The 12,705-nt window shown below is 42.9% G+C and overlaps 5 protein-coding genes across 9 annotated transcripts; 2 read left to right on the top strand and 3 right to left on the bottom strand.

Annotated features, from left to right (window-relative positions):
• The first annotated feature begins 47 nt into the window (after positions 1-47).
• Positions 48-1,035, top strand: rtv (QVR superfamily protein rtv). The gene is made up of 3 exons (XM_018016339.2): positions 48-282; positions 513-686; positions 767-1,035. The coding sequence occupies exons 1-3, from the start codon at positions 213-215 to the stop codon at positions 988-990; spliced, it is 468 nt and encodes a 155-aa protein (XP_017871828.1). The 5' UTR covers positions 48-212; the 3' UTR covers positions 991-1,035.
• Positions 991-2,161, bottom strand: LOC149267943 (uncharacterized). Of its 3 annotated transcripts, none has more exons than XM_089475748.1 (3): positions 1,916-2,161; positions 1,550-1,867; positions 991-1,481 (listed from the first exon to the last, which is right to left on the bottom strand). In XM_089475748.1, exons 2-3 carry the CDS (start codon positions 1,823-1,825, stop codon positions 1,167-1,169), a joined length of 591 nt encoding a protein of 196 aa, XP_089331874.1. In that variant the 5' UTR covers positions 1,826-1,867; positions 1,916-2,161; the 3' UTR covers positions 991-1,166. The 3 variants fall into 3 exon arrangements, with proteins under 3 accessions (XP_089331874.1, XP_089331872.1, XP_089331873.1); XM_089475746.1 differs by having other exon boundaries at positions 1,550-1,857; XM_089475747.1 differs by having other exon boundaries at positions 1,550-2,161.
• A 368-nt stretch (positions 2,162-2,529) lies between these two features.
• Positions 2,530-6,604, bottom strand: Lint-1 (l(3)mbt interacting protein 1). 2 transcript variants are annotated; one of them, XM_018016340.2, is made up of 4 exons: positions 6,216-6,604; positions 6,007-6,042; positions 3,144-4,893; positions 2,530-3,068 (listed from the first exon to the last, which is right to left on the bottom strand). In XM_018016340.2, the coding sequence occupies exons 1-4, from the start codon at positions 6,360-6,362 to the stop codon at positions 2,917-2,919; spliced, it is 2,085 nt and encodes a 694-aa protein (XP_017871829.1). In that variant the 5' UTR covers positions 6,363-6,604; the 3' UTR covers positions 2,530-2,916. The 2 variants fall into 2 exon arrangements, with proteins under 2 accessions (XP_017871829.1, XP_089331868.1); XM_089475742.1 differs by having other exon boundaries at positions 3,183-4,893; positions 6,216-6,602.
• A 128-nt stretch (positions 6,605-6,732) lies between these two features.
• On the top strand, positions 6,733-11,583 carry LOC108619644 (bleomycin hydrolase). 2 transcript variants are annotated; one of them, XM_089475743.1, is made up of 6 exons: positions 6,733-6,986; positions 8,527-9,047; positions 9,112-9,911; positions 9,998-10,473; positions 10,573-10,693; positions 10,762-11,583. In XM_089475743.1, exons 2-6 carry the CDS (start codon positions 9,038-9,040, stop codon positions 10,975-10,977), a joined length of 1,623 nt encoding a protein of 540 aa, XP_089331869.1. In that variant the 5' UTR covers positions 6,733-6,986; positions 8,527-9,037; the 3' UTR covers positions 10,978-11,583. The 2 variants fall into 2 exon arrangements, with proteins under 2 accessions (XP_089331869.1, XP_017871822.1); XM_018016333.2 differs by lacking the exon at positions 8,527-9,047 and having other exon boundaries at positions 6,737-6,986; positions 9,280-9,911.
• Positions 11,584-11,601: 18 nt separating this feature from the next.
• Positions 11,602-12,642, bottom strand: LOC108619647 (uncharacterized protein F58A4.6). Its single transcript, XM_018016335.2, has 2 exons — positions 12,099-12,642; positions 11,602-12,010 (listed from the first exon to the last, which is right to left on the bottom strand). The coding sequence occupies exons 1-2, from the start codon at positions 12,486-12,488 to the stop codon at positions 11,726-11,728; spliced, it is 675 nt and encodes a 224-aa protein (XP_017871824.1). The 5' UTR covers positions 12,489-12,642; the 3' UTR covers positions 11,602-11,725.
• Positions 12,643-12,705: the final 63 nt, after the last annotated feature.

Raw genomic sequence — 12,705 nt, 5'->3', positions numbered from 1 at the left:
TGTCAAACGAAAACGTAATTGAGGTCTGGCAGCTCTGAAAGCACTGTTGCATTTTCTCAACCGACTTATTTTGTGTGCGCAGTGGCAGGCCTCTGATTTTCGTTCAGAAACAACAACAACAACAACAAATATACAACAGTAACTTACTCTCACTATTTTGAACGACTTGAACGCAATTCGAATACTCATTAAGTTTAAGTTATTTTTCTAACATGCAATCGTCTGTGTTCATACTAGCTGTGATATTTGCTATAATCGCCAGCAATGCTCCACAAATCGACGGTAGGTCTAATTAACAAGAAAGTTTGCTATTAAAGTCTTTTGTTAAACATACGCACGCACTTGCATACATATATGCGCGCAACGTAACTGTAATAGTAACTCTTACTGCGCATGTGTATGTGCGGGTGCGTAATGCACTACAAGAAATGGAAAAACCTCGTAACTGTCTCTTTGTGTGTCTTATTCGCTCGCTCTTTGTCTATCTCTCTTTGACTGCTACTCAATGACAGCTCTTCTGCGTCGGTGCTATCAGTGTCGCTCCCGTGGTGAGCTAGGCAGCTGCAAGGATCCGTTTACATTCAATGCAACAGACGTGGACAACGAGCCCGGCCTCTCGGCCATACCCTGTGCCAGCGGCTGGTGCGGCAAGGTGATTGAGGGTGGCGGACCCTATGCTTTAGATGGTAAGACCTCTAGATATAGTTATCTATAAACTATATCCTATAATCTTAATACAATAATAATTTGAATTTCTTATCTCCAGACTACGATCTGGCCATACAGCGCATGTGCGTGCAGCGCGGACCAGATGACAATATGGATCGCTGTGCAGATACCATCTACAACTATAAGAAGGTTTATATGTGCTTCTGTCAGGGCGATTTGTGCAATGGCACCGATAGCCGTTGGCGTCAGCATCATCTGCTGCTGCTTCTGACCCCGACCTCCATAGTGTTCAACATGATTATTAATAAAATATTTGTGTAATTGTATTATTTCAACATTAAATGTTAATAAATATTGAATATTAAATTGATCAGTCCAAGAACTCGATAAGGTTCCGTGTACAGGACGGGCACACAGCCTATGGGGCTTAGTCTGTCTTGATCGACATGGCACTCCCGCTGGAGCTGCTGGCCACAACGGTTGCACGGATGTTATATTTATCGGTCCACGAACTCGATATTATTGCGTGTACAGGTTGGACATAGGCGATGGGGCTTGAGTTTGCCTTGATCGTAATGGCACTCCTGATGGAACTGCTGGCCGCAATGGGTGCACGGATACTCGACGCCCTCGCACATATGGCATTCGTTGCAACGCAGCGCTGATAAGGACAAGCGCGTGAGATCACAGCGCTGCGGCAAATCCAGTAGCCAGCGAATCATCTTGTGCAGCGGCTCCTCGCGCGGCATCTGCAGTAGTATCTCACGCTCTCTGGCTGCTTGCTCCACTTGATGTTGCACTTCCTCAATATGCTACAGAAACAGGCCGACAATTAAAAAATTGTATTTCACAAATTACCCAAGTCAAACAATTCACTTACGTGACATTGGTCTTTTCCACACGGATTGGTCTTTTCCTCGCTCGAAATGCGTTCGGACTCTTGGGAACTTACGAGGTAGTAGCTGCTGCTGCAGCTTTGCGCATCCGATGTGCTAGTAAGTTTACTCAGGCCAAGATGGGCCATGAAAAGCTCTTTAGCCATTGGCATTGTGAGGTCCTGCATCATATCTTCAAAGTCCTCAAAATTGTGCAATATCTCTAGCTGCTCTTCTCCCTCCGTCTCCATTATAAAGCTCTTGTTCGAATATTGGCTCATGACAGTATGATTCCGAAAGAGTTCTTTTGACACTAAATAGGGCTGCTCGACTATCACTGATTGGCAAGCTTCGTCGTGAAAAAAACATACCAGATTCGATTAAATTTGACAAAGTCAAACTCATTCGTCTGACTCAACGGAACATTGAAATTTTAGCGGTATCATTTACCAGAGTTGCCAGGCTGTAAAAAAAACGCATGGGCATAGGCATTGGCGCTTATTAGGGACGGCCGTTGATATTCATGCCGATATAAATTCATGCTGCCGACAGCGCTTAAAATATAATTAAAAACAAAAAAAAACACAGTAATGGCAATTACGGCTATACGTTAAATAAAAAAACGTTAAATGATACATTTTGAATGTATGGTTTTGAATTAAACCGCCTATTAATGTCAACTACTACAACTGTCAATAGCTGTCAAATAATTCTGTGCCAAGTACAATTCCAAGTGAAAGAGCAATAAATACTCGTGTAGGCATTGTAAAAGTTAATTTACAGTTTAAATAATTGTAATTCAGTATGTGTTCTTTTAATTTAACAAATCAATCCTAATCTCAATATTTAAATATGGAATAATATCGTTTAAAAACGAGTTTCGTTAAGTTCCTAAAAAGGAACCTGCTGTGCCATCCTTGACTCAATGCACTCCAATTATTTAACGGTTAATAGTTATCCAATCAAAAGTAAACACAGAAATGCATATTTTTTTTGTTTGTTTATTAAATAAGACAACATAGTTTGTAGATACATGTATGCATGTAAGTATGTATGTACATAAATCCCATTCTCAATTTCTGTGCATACCAAGAAAAAAGGTTTGAACATAAACATTTACTCTATTCATTTCAAAATTGAATATACTTATATTCTATGTTTAAGCTTATATGTAATTTTGAATACAAAAAAAAGTAAGAGATGAAAATAAACAAGATAAAAGCAAAAAAAAAAAAAAAAGATATATATATATATCTTATATATATATATATATATATATGTACAGACATATTTTAGGATTCAACGGTCAGGTTACATTGTACAACAAAAGGCCAGAATGCTCACAGTGGAGCAAAAGCAACAAATCTTAGCACTAGGACGAAGCCGCTACCTTTATCCTGCCCGTCAAGTTCCAGTCACGCAAGCACTGCGGACAGCGATTGCTCGACTGCGGCTTTCCTTTGGCATCCTCGTGACAATCCATATGATAAACCCCATGGCAGCTCTGACAGCTCTGCAGATTTTCTACACAAAAGTATATTAGAAGAATAGATTAATCCCATGCAAGTTCTATATGGTAATGCATCATGAACAGCTTACGAGCATAGAGGACGTCCATACTTTGAGATTTGGACTTACCACCTCGTTTCTTGCATTCCTTGCATTTCTGTTTGCCGACGTCCGGCTGACTGCTGCCCACGTCTTCCAGCTTTTCGGGCGTTTTACTCTTGCTCTTCCGATTGGTAGCCGCCGCGGCTGCCGCGTTGGCCTTGTGGGCCTTTTTGGCCTGAAGTCGCTTATCCTTGGGCGACAGCAGAAACTCCGGCTTATCCTTTAGTTTCTTCTGACGCACCGTATCGAAGGCGGCCAGCTGCTGGCCATAGTGAAAGACAACGCCGCTGGCATTCTGAACGGTTCGACGTTTGCGCTTCGAGTGGCGCTGGCACAGCTTCTTGACCATCTCGTGTGTGTAGAGCCCGAAGAGGCCAAGGAAATGCTCCCGCCCGTATTCTGAGGGCAGGACCCGGGTCTCACGCGGCTCATCGCGCCACTGTGCCGCCGAGGCGCACAGACGCTGTTGCTCCAGCTCCAGTTCGTGATGCGAGTCATCAGAAGAGCCGGACGAGCCCGCAGTTGCTGCCGCTGCAGCGGCTGCTGTTGCTGCTGCTGTTGTTGCCGTTGTTGCTGCCGCTGCTGCTGCTGCTGCAGCTGCCGCCTGCTGTGCGGCCACTTGCGCTGCTGGTGGATTCGACGTCGGCTTACGTCCAACCCCGTGCGCATTGCGCGTCTTATACTGTTTACTGGACGCCGATGGCGCTGACTTCTTATTCGTCGTTGCGTGTACTGTGGCCAGGACAACTGGGGTAGCAGTTATTTCTATCGCTTTGCCCACCTTCGCTTTGGACGCCGCGACGCTGGCTGCCGGGGTGCTCTCCGTCGTCACCTTGTCTACGGGCAGCACAACGACATCCTCCTCGTCGATCTGTCGCGGTTGTTGTTTGGTCTTGCGAGCGCGGCGCAGCGCCTGGCGCAAATTCATTCTACTCTGAGCCACAACCTCGAAGTCAGTGCCGATTGGTGGCTTGGTGATGGGCGCCAGGGGCGGCGGTGAGGTCGTTTTGTTCGCCTGCTTGGCATCTGCTCGGGACGCCCGCTGCTTGGCGGCCACCAGCGGCGGGGGTGGGGGCGGAGGTGGCGGTGGCGGCGTCAATGACGACGCTGACCCTGCGAACTTCTCAGGCTGATCATCGGATGTTTGGACGGTACGCGGTATCAGCAGCGAACGCGATTCGTCCTTTTTGGTCAGCGCAGGCGACAACTCAGGCTGGAGCTCCGCTGGCGCTGGCGACAGCGATGACGTTGCCCTCATCATGTTATCGCCCAAATCGTTCTTCTCAACCAGCATCTGCGCTCCGCTGCTGGTCGAGGCCTGGACGATGTCTGGGGCAGTGATGGTGGCAGTGGGCTTGGCAGTAGGCGTGGCAGTCAGTGCATTCACCAGCAACAGCGGCACATTGTCGTCCAGTTCGCTAAGCTTGAGCGGCTCAATGCCACCGTCGTCGTCGTGCGAGATGAGGAAATGCTTTCGTATAAGCATCTCTTCGGTGTCGCGACACAGCACAGATTTCGGATAGATTTTGTAGTTGGTATCGCCAACGAAAGGCACAATCAGGCTGGAGATGTACTCGTTGCCTAGGTCAGGTAAAATTCGTATATTGTTCGCCGCCAGCTTTTTGTATAGCGACTCTAGCTGCTTTTCCAGGCGCATCATCAGCCATTGTTGCTCAGCGTTTATCTCGTATACTTCCGACTCCAGCTCGTCGAGGATGCGCCGCATCTGCACCGGATCCTGCAAAATGCGGTTATTTAATACAACAAATTATTGGACAATCATCATCATCATCATGGTTATGACTAAGTGACATAAAACAACAACAACAACAACAACGAAGGGGGAAAAAAACAGAGTTGAATGTCGTGTGTCGTGTCGTCGCACGTGCCTCAAATTCTTCTTTCACGACAAACAAATTAGTAGAGAAACGATGCGAATTACGCAAATGTCGTATGAAAAATAATTGTATGCAAATAAAAAAGGAGCTTTAAATAAAAGGTTTTATACAGGGTATCAGCCTTGACATATTTACATACATATGTACATATGTATGTATGCATAGGTACATAAATATGTGTATATAATCTTACTTCATTATATGTATATACATACATATGTATATACATACACACGCATAGCGACACACGCACATATGCACATACATATATATATATGGTACATATGTATGTACTGACATTCCGTTGCGCACTTTAAGCGACAGCAGATTCTGCTGCTTCTTCCTGCTCCGCTTTGTGCATAAATTTTCATAGAACGTTTTTGTTTATTTAACGATCAGCAAATATCGGGGATATACACATTCTACATTTTTGCATGCAACAGATATATATGTATATATGTATATGTATACATACATAATATAGGGAATACAAATAAACAACTCCCACTAAATACATACATACATACATGTCACATATCTATGTATGTGTGCACGCAATGAACATATCTAAGCAATAATTATTTCAGTGCTCTTGACACGCACCCATCTCTAATGGAGTGAAACGGTGCATTGCCAAATCGTAAATAATTTAAGAAATCAGCATAGGCCAGCAGCACCAGCAACAGTAGCAGAAGCATTTGGGTTACGGGAGCTACTTGGACAAGTGCGATGTGTGGACTAATTAAAGGTGGCAACACTGTCTCTCTATATATGCGATATCATTTATTGGCTTTCATTGCACATTATTTATTATGTTACTCCAAACAAAGAAAATATACATACACACATATACATAATCGCATACATACAGACAATACATACATACACATATAGATATATAAATAATAGATGGTATGCGTAATGCAGGACAGTTATGGAATTGGTCTACTCACCGCATCGGCCTGCTCCTTGAACACATCGGACACCAGCTGCAATCCATCCAGCATGGAGTGGGAATTGAGAAGATATCGGAACGGAACAGAATAGAAGTGGAAGTTAACCAACGGTCGTCACACAGGTTGCTTTACATATTCATGGTCTTCATTTCTTCTACTCTCGTTTTTTTTGCTTGCTTGATTTTCAGATTTTTGCTGTTACTCACCCCGTGCACTTTGAGAAAGTCGCGCAATGCTCGTTGGCAGTAGATGATGTCGTTCCTAAGCTCCAACGGCAGCACATCAAAATATTCTATGTAGGACTTTAACAATGAGATGTCCTCGCATAAGTTGTCGTTGCTATTGGCGCTCATCTTGGCAGAGCCTCGGACCAACACTTGATCGAGATTCGTTATTTGGCATGCACGTTAGGAATATACATATGAGTAGATATGTATGTGTTATGGTTTTATTTTATTATTATTATTATTTTTTTTTTTTTCGCTGCTTTTTTCCCCCCGTTTGCGAGCAGCGTGAATGGAGCGATTTCAAAATTCGCGACCTGCTCACAATTCAGTCAGCGCAGGCAGCAACAACAACGCGACAAAGCAACAACAGGCAGCAGGAAGCTGCAAAATATACCAATTAATTGCGATTTCATATATCGATGTATCGATACATTTCACACTTGGAAACTGTGATCTGGCAGCATTGTCGTCGTTATCGTGGCATCGATACTTTCGCTTGTCTCTTGGATTCTGTTTCGTGTTTCGGGCCAAAGCCAAACATTATCATTTTCATTTTCCTCATCAATAAATAAAAATAGCAACTAAATAGAGCAAAATTAACAGTACATAATAGTTGCTTGCACTGTACACATTACCAAAACGTGAAATAAATTAAAATAAAAAGTGTAAAGTGCAGTTAAGATTGCAGCCGAGTCAAGCGCCAACCAATTATCAACGTTAAAAAGAAAAAAAAAAAATCTCCCACAATGTGTAAGTGAAATGAATGACCTATGAGAACTACAATAATTTGTAAAAAAAAAAAAATAAAATAATTGCCTACAGCAACAGCAGTAGCAGCAGCAGCAGTGCAAGAGATAGCGAGAGACCAAGAAAAATGTTGCTGTCGTTGTAGTTGCTTTTGGTTCTGGTGCAGGCAACGGCATCGCTCATCAATTCCGTTCCCCCCGTTCCGCTTTGTGCGGAAGCGAGCACGAAACAGCTTGCTGACGCCCCAATACGGCAGCAACGACAACGAAAGTAAAATTTCACCCAAATTTGTTTGTTTTTGCTGGTTTGCTCTTTGCCTTTGTACCCCCACACATACAAACAGTGGCACACCACTTGACGCACTCTTACAAAAGCTGAGCAAAAACAAGTTTTCCGTTTGCTGCTGCTGCTGCTTATATACATATACATTTTTTGTTATTTTAGTTTTTTTAACCCTTTTTTGTTGGTTTGTTTAGATTTATGCCAGGCAACATTGAGCAGCATGCCGGCTTGCGCGAAAGTTTAAAACGGCATTTTGCCCTCCTTCGGCTGCCTTCAGTTCCCTAACAGCTGTACGTGTGTGTATGTGTGGATCTATGTGTGTGCTTGTGTTTGTGTATGTGCCGTTAAACTGGTTTAATTGCACTCTGCATCATCGCTTCATCCGTAACTGCGGTTAGCGCTGTTGCTCAAGTCATCTCAGTCGAGATAAAAACAGTTTTTCGAAGATTTCTGCATTAAGTCTTATACGATTATTGCTCAGACACCCATATACAATCCATGTGTATGCATATATGTGCACGTATATGTATACATATGTCTGCTGTTCTTATCAAAAGTCGCAACAGATTTGCGTTCCACACTATTTACTTTATTTGTTTTACAGTATTTCCAAAGTCTGCTTTTTAATCGCACACACACATACACATATGCACCCGCAACGGTACTTAGATGAAAGTATATGAAATTAGCTACGGGATGGGGGAGAAATATTTTGCGCAGCTTTTCTTACAACAAAGTACATTCATTCTTTCGAACACAAATGCATATGCACTTAAACACACACGCACGCATACATGTGTACACAGTAATAAAGTCACAGTTAATAAGCTCCAGCAGCTGGCAGTGCGCGCAATTAAATTTTGAGTTATGCGCAGCACACAACTGCTTTGTTTAGACGACCACGCCCACCAGACCCGTTCCCACTGTGCACAAAAGAATGCATCACAGTTGTCGATCAGATTTTCTAATTTACACACATTCGTATATATGGATATACACAAATACTTTACATATGCATGTGAGTGCGTATGTGTATAGATGCGTTGCATAAGTACGTGCGTGAATGATCTACAAAAAAGAATAATATATGCAATATTGGTAACATATCGATGAATCGAATATTGGTACTTTAATAACGGCACGATATTTTCGTATGCGAATATTTGCGATATATTAAAAAAAAAAATAATAATAATTTTGGCATGAATTTTCTGTTTGATATGATAGTAAATTTAAACTTCTTCTCTTGCAAAAATTATAGATTGAATATTTCAAATTTAAAAAGCAACTGCATGGAATGATCAAGTTTAATGTTTAATATGAGCAGAAAATACCAAGAGAAAAAAGCACTTTCCTTGAGGGTCTTCAGAAAAGATGGGGCGCATGGATTGCTTTATTTTGCATTCAAGACAAACAAAAAATAATTAACTGCTTGTAAATTATTTGCATTTTGTATTTAATATATATAAAAGAAATAAATACGCTGCTGAAATTGAAACAAAACATAGTGTCAGTTAAATATTTATTATATTAAATTTAATAATAATTTTAAATAATTTCCATTCATCTTCAAAATTGCGGGAATAGCATCGATGAACGTAAGCCACAAAAAAAAAAAAAAAAAAAAAAACGAAGGTTATCGAACTATTATGCTTACACCGATAGTCTTTTAACATATACAAGTATTTTGTATATCTGTGTGGCTTTTATATATGTATTTTGTTTTCAATAATAGCTAGCTGTGATAGATTACGCCCACAGATCCTAGAACTATGTACAAGCGTATGTATTCGACAGCTTCATAGTAATTGTTAAATATGTGACAGAAGTTTTTTAATTGTATCAGAGTATAACAAATTTGTGGTGTACCGGCTTGCACGCGCAATGAAGCTCTCGCAGATGGCAAATGTACCTGCGCCTGCAACTGTAGCTACGTGTGCAGGTGCAACGCAGACTATAGAAACAGCTGGATTGTTTTCCACAAGCACTACGAGTAGTACCAATATACTTGCAGCTAACGATATTATCCAAGGTGGCGGCAATGGCAGCAACAACAACGCCAGCGACGGCAAGATGTTCGGGTCAAAGGATGATGGGAACCAGAGTGCCATTACGCCGGACCTGTTGAGCAAGTGGCGCGAGAATTTCTACAGCGAACCCAAGAATCTGCTTGCCCAGAACGTTTGCTCCCGTGTCGATCCGTTCGATGTGTGCCTGTCCCGCAAGACGCTGGAGACGACCAATCATGTGTTCAACTATAAGGTGGAAACGGAGGGCAAACCGGTTACCAATCAGCGCAGCTCCGGTCGCTGCTGGCTGTTTGCCGCCCTTAATTGTATACGCCTGCCCTTCATGAAGAGCTACAATCTGGATGAGTTCGAGTTCTCGCAGGCGTTCCTCTTCTACTGGGACAAAATCGAGCGTTGCAACTATTTCCTCAACAACATCGTGAAGACGGCAAAGCGCGGCGAAAAAGTCGACGGCCGTTTGGTGTCGTTCCTGTTGCTCGACCCAACCTCTGATGGAGGCCAGTGGCACATGCTGGTCAATCTGATAACCAAACATGGTCTCATGCCAAAGAAATGCTTTCCGGAGAGCTTTAGCTGCGAGTCCAGCATACGAATGAATGCCATACTGAAGAGCAAGGTAAGTCGGCTGACTACCGATTCGTGAATCACAATAAAAGAAGAAAAACAAACTAAAATTCATTCCCTGATCTTGATCCCTTACAGCTGCGCGAATATGCGAGGCACTTGCGTGTTCTGTTGGAGAAGCAGCCCAGTGATGAGGAGATCACCTGCAAGATTCAAGAGCAAATGTCGGAGATCTACAAGGTGGTTGGCATTTGCCTGGGCATTCCCTCCGAGACGTTCACCTGGGAGTACTATGATAAGTCGAAGAACTATCAGTCCATTGGACCCATCAGTTCGCTGGAGTTTTATGAGCGCTATGTGAAGCCGCATTTCAATGTCGAGGACAAGGTGTGCCTGGTCACTGATCCACGTCCAACGAGCAGCTACGACCAGGTCTATACGGTCGATTGTCTGGGCAATGTTGTCGGCGGTCGTCCGGTGCTCTACAACAATCAAAATGTCGATCTCCTATTGGCCATGGTAACCAAATCGCTGAAGGCTGGAGAAGCCGTCTGGTTTGGTTGCGAGGTTAGCAAGCGTTTCGCCTCCAAGCAAGGTATCGAGGATGTTGATGTGTAAGTGTGTGTGTAAATATGTATTGCCAGCAACTATATCCTTCTCTCTCTTACCCATGTGCTCTGCACTTGCCGTCTCGTTCGTTTCGATGGATGCAGCCACGATTTCAAGCTGGTCTTCGACATTGACATACAAACAACATTTTCGAAGGCGGATCGTCTCATCTATGGTGAATCGGCCATGACCCACGCCATGGTATTCACAGCCGTCTCTGTGGATGTAAGCGCCATTTATTTCCATGTATATGATATGATATGATTGTAAGCATCATTCTGTTTATGTTGCAGAAAAATGGCGTTGCTCAAAAGTTGCGCGTGGAGAACTCCTGGGGCGAGGATCGTGGCGAGAAGGGCTATCTGGTCATGTGCGCCGATTGGTTTAGGGAGTTCGGCTTCGAGGTGGTCGTCGATAAGAAATATGTGCCCGAAGATGTGATGCGCGTATTCGACATGGATCCCATTGTGCTGCCCGCCTGGGATCCCATGGGCACATTGGCGCAATAAGTCGCATGGAATGAAGCTTTAGAGGGGGACAAGCATGGAAATAATAACAATAACAACCATTTGGCACTGCAAGCAATATCCACACAAAAACTTTAAATTCTATGTTCAGTTACGGCGATAATCTAACTTAAAACTTTAGCCAGATTTCTATATATATATATTTCATATATATATACATTTTTTTTTTATTATTTATATATATGCATGTTTGTAGCGCATGCGTATAGGCTTCTCTCAGCTGATATTCATCAAGTGGCTCACATTAGATAAAACTTATATAGAGAGACATATACACAAACACACACACTTACACACACACACACACATGTGACGTCAATTGTTTTCGGTAGCATATTTTATTCTACATATATAATCCTAGCACACGCATAGAAAAGAAAACTGTGTAGTTGTAAGTAAAAAATGGAAATGTTTTTTCAAATGGGGACGAAAAACAGAGAGGAAGAGAAGAGTTTAGCGTGAATTGGTGCCGGCCACGCGCTGTTGGAATGTTAAATCGCATTTTATACGTACATATACATATACATACATACAAATAAAGAATTATATACATACATATGTATATAAATATATATACCTATACAAAAATCCAAACAGATATATATATATGTATTCATATATATATATATTATTATAGAATATGTAAATAGTATATTTTGTATCTTAACAACTAACAGTAAACCATGCTTTCATTTTATGCTTAGTCTTCTAATGAATCTCTTCGAGAGAATTACGACTGATCCTTTATAGCTAGTCTCCGCTTCCTCCGCTCCTCGTACTCGTAGCGCAATCGCAGCCAAATGCCCAAGCACATGCGCACCAATCGGTGATCGTGCTCCTCGTGCTGCTTCGCGAACTGATATTGGGCGCGAATCATTTGCTTGGCCTTGCGCAGCTGGCCTCGCTGGATTAAGGAAATGCTGTAGTAGAGCTTGCAGCGCGCCTGCAGAAATGGATCGCCGACTCGCAGACCAATCGTTAGCTGCTGCAGTGATATCTTTCCCGCTGTCTGGGCCTATAATTTGCATAGTTTTGTTTTGTTTTTTTTATGTTTTTGGTTAATCTTCTGCATTCTGTTGCACTTCGAACATTTTTGCACTTACACAGCGCTCGAATTGTTCGCCCAGGGCTGAGAAACCGCCGCCTAGCGTGGAGAGCCAGGACATTAGATGCTCCATCTCGATATGTTCCCATATTGTATGCGCTAGCATGTCTGCCCACTTATAGTCGATGGTGTCGCGCTCTGGCGGATGGAAGGATAGCCATAGTAGCTGCACATTGTGCTCTGTCTGCAGTCGCTCGCGCAACGCCCTCTGCTGAAGCAGTTCGCGCAGCCAATAGTTGCCAGTGATGGCATCTAGCTGTAATTGTAGCCGGCGAACAGATTTTTTCTGGCTCTTGTCAGCGTCAGTGCCGCCTGCTGCCTGTATGGACTGTCGATTGTAGTAATGACGGCGTTGCCAATAATCGCAGATGCACACTATCAATGTCATGCTGTGACTGGTGTCCTCGATGCACTTTCAACTAATACAGCTTCTGTTGAAATCATTAAACCCAGTTAAGCGTTTGCGCAAATGCAATCCTTATATTCCAATATGCATGGGTCCAATTGCCATCTGATTACATATGTTTCTTTAGATTGTGTGGCAGCACTATAGCACTTCCAGTGCGATATATCGATAGTTAGAAAATCTACATAAGAATGTTTGC

Source organism: Drosophila arizonae, chromosome X (genome assembly GCF_054131065.1).
Source record: "Drosophila arizonae isolate 15081-1271.41 chromosome X, UAZ_ARI_1.0, whole genome shotgun sequence".
Taxonomy (NCBI): Eukaryota; Metazoa; Arthropoda; class Insecta; order Diptera; family Drosophilidae; genus Drosophila; species Drosophila arizonae.
The sequence above is the reverse complement of the archived record's forward strand: the minus strand, read 5'-3'. Positions and strand labels throughout refer to the sequence as shown.

What these genes read in the sequence shown, in the direction of transcription:
- LOC149267943 (XM_089475746.1), bottom strand. Translation starts at nt 1,949, where the DNA reads ATGAGTTTGACTTTGTCAAATTTAATCGAATCTG. An exon ending in GTCAAATTTAATCGAATCTG is followed by an intron (nt 1,858 to 1,915) that starts GTATGTTTTTTT and finishes AGCCCTATTTAG; the next exon opens with TGTCAAAAGAACTCTTTCGG. An exon ending in GTGGAAAAGACCAATGTCAC is followed by an intron (nt 1,482 to 1,549) that starts GTAAGTGAATTG and finishes CTGTTTCTGTAG; the next exon opens with CATATTGAGGAAGTGCAACA.
- rtv (XM_018016339.2), top strand. Translation starts at nt 213, where the DNA reads ATGCAATCGTCTGTGTTCATACTAGCTGTGATATTTGCTATAATCGCC. An exon ending in CAATGCTCCACAAATCGACG is followed by an intron (nt 283 to 512) that starts GTAGGTCTAATT and finishes ACTCAATGACAG; the next exon opens with CTCTTCTGCGTCGGTGCTAT. An exon ending in CGGACCCTATGCTTTAGATG is followed by an intron (nt 687 to 766) that starts GTAAGACCTCTA and finishes TCTTATCTCCAG; the next exon opens with ACTACGATCTGGCCATACAG.
- Lint-1 (XM_018016340.2), bottom strand. Translation starts at nt 6,362, where the DNA reads ATGAGCGCCAATAGCAACGACAACTTATGCGAGGACATCTCATTGTTA. An exon ending in ACTTTCTCAAAGTGCACGGG is followed by an intron (nt 6,043 to 6,215) that starts GTGAGTAACAGC and finishes GATGGATTGCAG; the next exon opens with CTGGTGTCCGATGTGTTCAA. An exon ending in TATGGACGTCCTCTATGCTC is followed by an intron (nt 3,069 to 3,143) that starts GTAAGCTGTTCA and finishes ACTTTTGTGTAG; the next exon opens with AAAATCTGCAGAGCTGTCAG.
- LOC108619647 (XM_018016335.2), bottom strand. Translation starts at nt 12,488, where the DNA reads ATGACATTGATAGTGTGCATCTGCGATTATTGGCAACGCCGTCATTAC. An exon ending in GCGAACAATTCGAGCGCTGT is followed by an intron (nt 12,011 to 12,098) that starts GTAAGTGCAAAA and finishes TGCAAATTATAG; the next exon opens with GCCCAGACAGCGGGAAAGAT.
- LOC108619644 (XM_089475743.1), top strand. An exon ending in GGTATCGAGGATGTTGATGT is followed by an intron (nt 10,474 to 10,572) that starts GTAAGTGTGTGT and finishes CGATGGATGCAG; the next exon opens with CCACGATTTCAAGCTGGTCT. An exon ending in TCACAGCCGTCTCTGTGGAT is followed by an intron (nt 10,694 to 10,761) that starts GTAAGCGCCATT and finishes TTTATGTTGCAG; the next exon opens with AAAAATGGCGTTGCTCAAAA.